The sequence below is a fragment of the Phalaenopsis equestris genome, unplaced genomic scaffold (assembly GCF_001263595.1).
Source record: "Phalaenopsis equestris unplaced genomic scaffold, ASM126359v1 Scaffold001312, whole genome shotgun sequence".
Taxonomy (NCBI): Eukaryota; Viridiplantae; Streptophyta; class Magnoliopsida; order Asparagales; family Orchidaceae; genus Phalaenopsis; species Phalaenopsis equestris.
Genome location: NW_018165751.1, coordinates 172,700 through 180,330, shown reverse-complemented (window position 1 = coordinate 180,330; position 7,631 = coordinate 172,700). Strand labels below are relative to the sequence as shown.

At 33.7% G+C, this 7,631-nt stretch overlaps 3 protein-coding genes and 1 long non-coding RNA gene across 6 annotated transcripts in view; 2 read left to right on the top strand and 2 right to left on the bottom strand.

The window, feature by feature from the left end:
- The window catches only part of LOC110033950 (heptahelical transmembrane protein 1-like), a 23,896-nt gene extending 21,130 nt beyond the window's left edge, over positions 1-2,766 (top strand). Inside the window, exons 4-5 of one of the 2 annotated variants that reach the window (XM_020738130.1) lie at positions 1,772-2,107; positions 2,228-2,766. In XM_020738130.1, the coding sequence (XP_020593789.1) occupies positions 1,772-1,885 (114 nt within the window). In that variant the 3' untranslated portion in view covers positions 1,886-2,107; positions 2,228-2,766. Of the gene's footprint in view, positions 1-1,771; positions 2,156-2,227 lie in introns of both variants that reach the window. The other variant, XM_020738131.1, reaches the window with a different exon arrangement.
- Positions 2,767-3,489: 723 nt separating this feature from the next.
- Positions 3,490-6,279, bottom strand: LOC110033949 (endonuclease 2). 2 transcript variants are annotated; one of them, XM_020738129.1, is made up of 9 exons: positions 5,896-6,279; positions 5,580-5,754; positions 5,332-5,439; positions 4,957-5,012; positions 4,790-4,873; positions 4,387-4,479; positions 4,225-4,292; positions 3,747-3,820; positions 3,490-3,648 (listed from the first exon to the last, which is right to left on the bottom strand). In XM_020738129.1, the coding sequence occupies exons 1-9, from the start codon at positions 6,007-6,009 to the stop codon at positions 3,554-3,556; spliced, it is 867 nt and encodes a 288-aa protein (XP_020593788.1). In that variant the 5' UTR covers positions 6,010-6,279; the 3' UTR covers positions 3,490-3,553. The 2 variants fall into 2 exon arrangements, with proteins under 2 accessions (XP_020593788.1, XP_020593787.1); XM_020738128.1 differs by lacking the exon at positions 4,225-4,292 and adding an exon at positions 4,061-4,128.
- Positions 4,214-5,670, top strand: LOC110033951. Its single transcript, XR_002295001.1, has 3 exons — positions 4,214-4,344; positions 4,799-4,853; positions 5,594-5,670. It is a non-coding gene; the product is annotated as an uncharacterized LOC110033951 (long non-coding RNA).
- A 974-nt stretch (positions 6,280-7,253) lies between the features above and the next one.
- The window catches only part of LOC110033946 (uncharacterized protein Cbei_0202), a gene marked incomplete in the record, with an annotated part of 28,148 nt that continues 27,770 nt past the window's right edge, over positions 7,254-7,631 (bottom strand). Inside the window, 1 exon segment of the mRNA XM_020738125.1 lies at positions 7,254-7,599. Coding sequence (XP_020593784.1) covers positions 7,363-7,599 — 237 coding nt within the window.

Genomic DNA, 7,631 nt, shown 5'->3' with positions numbered 1-7,631 from the left:
ATATATATATAGCATCGCGTACTCAGATCAATTGGTCGAGCATCTGCTTTTCAGTTGTAAGTCTTCTCTGGTCTGGGATTCGATTACCCCCAAGTGTAGAATATGGTACTCGAATTATAGACGCACGAGAGATGACCGGTGCTCGTATTATCATTCAGTCATTTCTTTAATATATATATATATATATAGCTTATTATTTTTCGAATGAATAATTATGAACATCATTATATTATAAATCATTATAAAATAATAAAATTTTGTATCTTTTTTGTCATGTAATATTATTGCCATAAAACGCTGAGATGAGGTGATATTGGTTATGTTAATATTATATTGGGCCATTTACACACATACCACACAATTCTTACATATTTACATATTTAACATCTAAACATGCATATTTACATGCATACCACATAAAAATACCACAATCTTGATTTTTCTAAAAGTAAAGTATACTTTTTCATGCATATGTTTACGATAGCAATATGCTATTAAGTGTAAATATCAAACTTTGGATGTTAAATATGTAAATGCATAAGAATTATGTGGTATGTATATAAATTTCTGTGTTATATTTGTTGAACAAAAAAATGTTCGAATCCCACCCAATGAATAAAGCACAGGTAATATGATAACTAATGAACAATAAAATCAAGCTTCCATCCCCCTTTTTTTACTCATAATGAGTTTTCTATTTATAGGTAAAGGAGATACATCCGTACATATTTTCCTTTATGCCCCCACTGTATAAAGGAAAATCAAGGGTATTAAAGTCAATTATCAGATACTTCAAAATATGTTAAATAAATATCTGTTGACAACGAAGACTCTTTGCTCATTAGCTCATCCTTGTTCATTCGTCTCGAACGGGCAGAATCATGAGAGGATAATATGAGAGCTTCTCGTTCAATCTTATCTACGACTTCTTCTAAACTCTCCTTCACCAGCCTCGCCCTCGAGGTGATAGATAGTTCTTCATTTGGCTGGTCTTACAGATATCTTTTGTTCGGCTTCAATCTGAGCTATCTAGCTATCTAGTTAAACAACTTAATGGGATTTTGTGCCGATCTTTTAACTCGAACACCAATTTTGTGAGTAACCCAATTTAGTTTTGCTAATTATTATTGACTCATTTTGGTTGGGGACCCACTTCGCTGGCCGTGTTGCTTATCCCTCTATTGACATTCGTGTTTCACCAAATATGATCAAACATATTTAGTTTCACAACTTTATCATTTTCTGAAAGTGATAGCTATGAGAAAAACCTAAAAGCTGAACGCCGCATTAAATGCAAATTTAATTAATATTTTGAACACAACATTTAATAATTAAATTTTCTAAATTTTTGTGCACTGTTGCTCTATAAATAATTTGTCGTCAGGGATTGTAGCACTAGAATTTTTGCTTTGTTTGAGAAAAAAATATTACTTCAGGAGTATTGATGCATCATTACTCCAATGATGAGGTGTCATGTATGCAATGGTCTCACCGTGGCGCCTCGTGACACTCCATCATTGGAATAGTGATTCATCAATACTCCTGAGTTAATATTTTTAGGCTTTTGATGGTCTTCTTCACGGACGCTTTGATGGCAAGTGAAAAGAAAGGGTTTGCTGGAGGAAAAATTATTCCATGCGGATCCGATGCGTGCGGTGTCCGATCCTGACCGTAAATAATCTGATTTACGAATATATTTCGGTGAGCCCCACTTAAATTTTTTTTTTAAAAAAAAAAAATGAAATAATACTAAACTTCAGTATCGACACAGGGCGCCCCCTTGCACACTTCTGCGGAGAGGCATCCATCATACTCATATCAGTTCGTTCGGCGAGCGTTGAAGACGCCCCGAAAGACAATCAGCCTGCCAAGAAAAGAAACATAAAACAATTAGTTGTTAAAAGGGTTTTCTCAAGCGAATGTGACAATGAGAGGAATTTGTTGGACGAGGTTCCGTTGGAGTATCGGAGACATGGGAAGGGTTCGGGCGTCATCCTTGCACGGTCGCTGGACGTTCAAGCCGAGCGGATGGAAGAGGTGCTTGGCGGATTCCTTGAAGTACACTACCTATGGGCTGATAGAGCTGCAGGTGTTCCAGCTGCTCCTGGTGAGAGTTCCTCGTCTTTGCTCTAGTCCGAAGTGGATGGACTCCTTGGTAGGAGTATGATTCCTGATTTATTTGTGAAAATTGTTATTTAGCATCCCCTTATTTCACTTTCTTGTGCAGTCGACCTGATTCCTGTTTCTGACTCGCCAGAGGCCTGACTAGGTTAAGCGTCGACTCCTTGGAAGGTCGTGGGAGATCAGTCGGCAGCAGCCGAAAGGGAGTCAACTGACTCTGTGGTTCTTTTGTTGTGGTTTAAGAATTAGGGCATTGTATAAATAAATATAAAATATATACAAATACATAATAATTCAATGACATGCACAAAAATTTTACTTAGTATGTTTATGATTTTATATTTTGGCAAAAGTATATTTATATTCGAATTAGTCATAAAACAAATTTAGGTACTTTTGGGTCTTAAGAATGGCCAAAATCATCCTCATTGGTATTGAGATATACCTCATTTCAAACCCAGGGTTTGTGCTATTATGCTCATATTGAAGCACCTGTTTGGCAATCAGAAATTTTACCATTAAAACATTTAGGGACATTTACATACATAGCACACAAAGCTTACACATTTACATATGTCACACTAAAACTTTCATATTTACAGACACAACACTCAAATGTCTAATATCACATAAATAATAGCACTATTACCACTTCTTAAAGTGAAATACACCTTTTAATACACAGGTTTAAAGCATCAAAGTGCTATGCATGCAAATATGAAAGTTTGGGTGCGAGATATGTAAATATATAAGAATTGTGTGCTACTCGTGTAAATTCTACATTATTTTTAAGTAAATATATGATTTATGGGATTCAATTTAGTATTATTATTACTTGTATGAAAGTTTGGGTGCGAGATATGTAAATACATAAGGATTGTGTGCTACTCATGTAAATTCTACATTATATTCAAGTAAATATATGATTTATAGGATTTAATTTATTATCATTATTTGTAGAGATTTTATTGTTCTATTCAAACCTATTTTAAATCATCTTCATAGCCAAAAATATAAACTCAATATTAGTACTTTCATAATCCCCCAACAACAATTGAAACTTGTTGGTTCTTCCAACAACCATACATACATAATAAAATATATACATATAATTCTAAGGTAATAATCATAACAATTCAACATTCACATTTCACCATGATGAGCATTTTATGTCTCATATAATTTTGCTATTTTTGTAACTTTTTGGTACTCAGAAGATCTACTGACTTCAGTCTTCAACCAAAGATTAGATTGAGGATTTCAGCCAACCGAACTCCAGCTTGAGCTAACCTTAAATCTACTACCGGCAATCTGCTGTAGAAATATTTATCTGCAAAAACCACTTTTCTTATTACATTTTCATTTTATGTCTCATATAATTTTGCTATTTTTGTAACTTTTTGGTACTCAGAAGATCTACTGACTTCAGTCTTCAACCAAAGATTAGATTGAGGATTTCAGCCAACCGAACTCCAGCCTGAGCTAACCTTAAATCTACTACTGGCAATCTGCTGTAGAAATATTTATCTGCAAAAACAACTTTTCTTATTACATTTTTCCCCACATTATATTAAATATATAAATATATGCAAAAAATATTTCAGACTTTATGAAACTTCACAAACCTTCAAGCACAGAACCATTCGTGGCATCTTTGTATGCCCATTCACATGCTGCGCTGATGCTCTCAGATGCATATCTATAAATTAAACAATAATAAATAAATAGATTAGAAGTTTTGAAATCATGTGCATGCATGAGATTTGAATTTGATATGTGGAAATTTATTAGCTTGTTCATCATCATGGTTTTGGCATTTAGAACATTTGAATCTTTCATATTTGCGTTAAAAATATCATTTTTACAAATTTCTCACAAGTGATACACTTTTCCCTGTTGCAGCATAAAAATTTCTCTGCAAAGAATAAGAGGATCATACATGTCGGGACATGCGATCAAATTTCCGCTGCAATTTTGCCATTTCGATTTTTGGCTTGACCACTTTCCCTGTAATTCATTGACATGAACATAGAAAAATGAGACCAAACTCTTTTTCCCTGTTGCAGCATAAAAATTTCTCTGCAAAGAATAAGAGGATCATACATGTCGGGACATGCGATCAAATTTCCGCTGCAATTTTGCCATTTGGATTTTTGGTTTGACCACTTTCCCTGCAATTCATTCACATGAAACATAGAAAAATAAGACCAAAATCTTAAAAAGGTGAATTTTGCAATTTTAAGATTTTATACTGCGATGTCTTACTGTAATATTTTGCCTGAGATCTTCAATATAATCAACTACATCAGAGCTGTAGAAGTCATCTTCAGCTGTTTCAACTATACTGGAATCCCAAACCTGTATTTTCAACACATTTTATATGTGTCAAATCCCAAATTATGCCTGCAATTCCTATGTATTTACATATCTAACTACTAAACTTTACTTTTTGCACTTATACCATCGAAACCTTTCATATGACATCAAAACCACTATTTTAACTTCAGAAAAAAATGAAAAACACATTTTCATGCATAGGTAAGGTGGCATATATGTTACAAATTGAAGTTTAGATGTTAGATATGTAAATACATAGGAATTGACCGGTATCTATGTAAATATTTAAAAAAAAAGAATAAGAAAAATTGATGATTTTTATCATACTCACATGATGCAGCACTGTACTTTGGGTATACCAGTGGACATCAATGGTGTTTCCTCCTTCATCTGAGGTATGTCCTACATGCAGAGGCTAAAACATATTGCAGCATTATTTTTTTTTTCTCATTTTTGATTACTTTAAAAATAAGGTTTTTTTGAATTAAATTCAGACACCTGATGAATGTCTCCCATAAAATGGGAAAGGAACAACAGAGCCTGTGTAAGATTATCTGAGCACAAGATTATTCAACTCAATGAGTCACAACTCAAAACAATAGCTATTCAATTAAAATTTGGGGCATTTTCATGAATACCACCCAATTCCTATGTATTTACATATCTAACACCTGAACTTTTAACATTTATACCACCAATATCCTTCATATGACATAAAAAACTCCACCTTTTTACTTTTAAAATGTGAAATACAGTTTTTTAAGATGATATATATATGTGTAAAAGTTGAAAGTTTCGGTGTTAGATATGTAAATACATAGGATTTGAGCTGTATGCATGTAAATATTCCTTCAAATATTTGGTTTTGTTTACATTTTCCATCATCCGAAGAGTTTCTGTATGTAAGAAGCTGATTTGTGTAGTTAGTGATGGCTCCTCCTACACATCTTCCTAACACTCCATTTTCATCTTTACAGTCTCCTGCTTAGTAGGAAAAGAAAAGGGGAGAATTTTATGGTTAACAATTTTAATTTTGTTTTTATTTTATTTTTTGAAAAATAAAAAATAATAATAATAAAAAAAAAAAAAAAAGAATTTGAGGAAGGGATGAAGAGATTTACTGGTGTAATTGTAGGTGCAGGTATCGTCTGGTACATTGATGTAGTGGAGTTCTGAAGACCAAGTATATCTGAACCTTACATGATCTGCCCATGAACATAAGCTGCTGAGATTGTTCTTGGCATGGTCTGGGAGCAGTTCATTTACTCTATCTGCTGCTGCTTCGCTTAATTGTTCCTGCAATGTTCAACAAACATTTCACCCTCGGTGGAAACAAGACATGCAAATTCATAAAAATTGTGTGGTATGTATGTGAATTTTTCAATGAAGAATCACATATTTAAGCCTAGAGAGAGAGAGAGAGAGAGAGAGACTAACTTGGGCTATTTGACAAACTATGTAGTGGCCATCAGTGCCCCATCCATGGCTAAGAGGAGGAAGAAGGGAGAAGACTGAAAGAAGAATAGTTGCTATGTGGAGCCGGGAAGCCATGGAAGAATGGAGGTGAGGGAGAGGGAAGAGGGAGAAAGTTGTGTGAAAAGGCAGCACTGATATTTGGTATATAAATGTAAAGTGTAGATTTGCACGTAATAATTAAATAATAAATGAGACCGTTGATAAGGAAAGTAAATAAGTATGAATTAAATAGAGAAAATCTGCCGAAATTAGGAAGGGGCTTTCACATAGGAACGGTTTCAACAACTTTCTTCTATTTTTTTTTTTAATTAAGAAAATGTTAGCGTATATTCTGATTTAAATAAGATGTAGACATATTATATTGATATTCAATTCATTTTTAGTTTAACGTAAGCTATGTTTGCTTGCGTTGCGCGATACACTTGATCGTAGAGATTTTTTTTCCCTCTTTATCTGTTGCGATCGTTGAGTCTCAATCATTGTCCGAACACAGCTCTACGTTCGAAGAACATGCACACAAATTTTTCGTCTTTTAGATCATCACTACAAGGGCGATGTGGCCATTAATATATATATTTTTTAAATCAAAGCTGTTGCTTCAAATAGCTATAGCTATCCCAAACAAACTATAAGAAAGAGCTCATTTTAAACAAAGTGTTTGATAGAATTATTTAAGAATAGTCCGAAACAGTTTGTTTTTTTCTTTTTTATTTTAAATTTTGGGAGATCATGCTGTGCTTTGTTAACTAGAAAATGGCATGGGAATTTAGAAGAGTAGAGCATCAAAATATTCTCTAGCTATTTACATTTAAGCCCTTGAATTTAGTCTAACTTGATTAGTCAAAATATTCATTTTAGTCCTTGAAATTAAAAAAAAATGTTAAATTAATTCCTATATCATTCAATAGGAGCTTAGAAAGTCCACAACATAGATTATTTCAACTCTTATTAAAGATTTGAAAACTATGAAAAAAACGCCATAATCACATTCCGTGGGGTCGGCAATTCATGTCAATATTTTTTTTCGACAAGTTTTACGTTAGTTGTCGACTAACAACCATCCACTTTTTATCTTCGAGCTTAAGACCGGCAATGACAGTGTTATATGAAAAGAAAATTATATTCAAACTTTAACCCTTGAAAAATATGATACATATTACATTTATCATTTTGGCGGGTCAAGTATACAATTAAACGATCCGTAACTGAAACAAAATCTGAATAATAACTATATACAATAATGCCGGTTTAATACCGACTTGCAGCACTTGACTAAATAAGCTTTTTGCAGTTAGCAGCTCATTATGAAGAAGGCGAGATTGGAGCATCTCAAAAGGTAATATTTCAATGTTGGCAGAGAAATTATGGGAACACAGCCCAAAACGTTGAAACAAACGCACTCTAAGAAACCAAAAACAAAAAAACTTCTCAGTAATTTACAAAGCCTGTGTTCTTTTGAGCTTTTCCCAATATTGATTCTATATCTCCTTCAAATAGGTTGAGATTTTTAGCCAGAGCAAAGCCACAGTAGATGCCATCAACGGCAGCGCTAATTATGCCTCCAGCATGGCCAGCACCTTCTCCAACTGGGTATAATCCCCTCATGGATGTGCTCTCGTATGTATCCGTGTTGCGTAGAATACGGACCGGAGAGCTCGTTCGTGTCTGCGTGATACAAATTTGAAGCATTTACATTT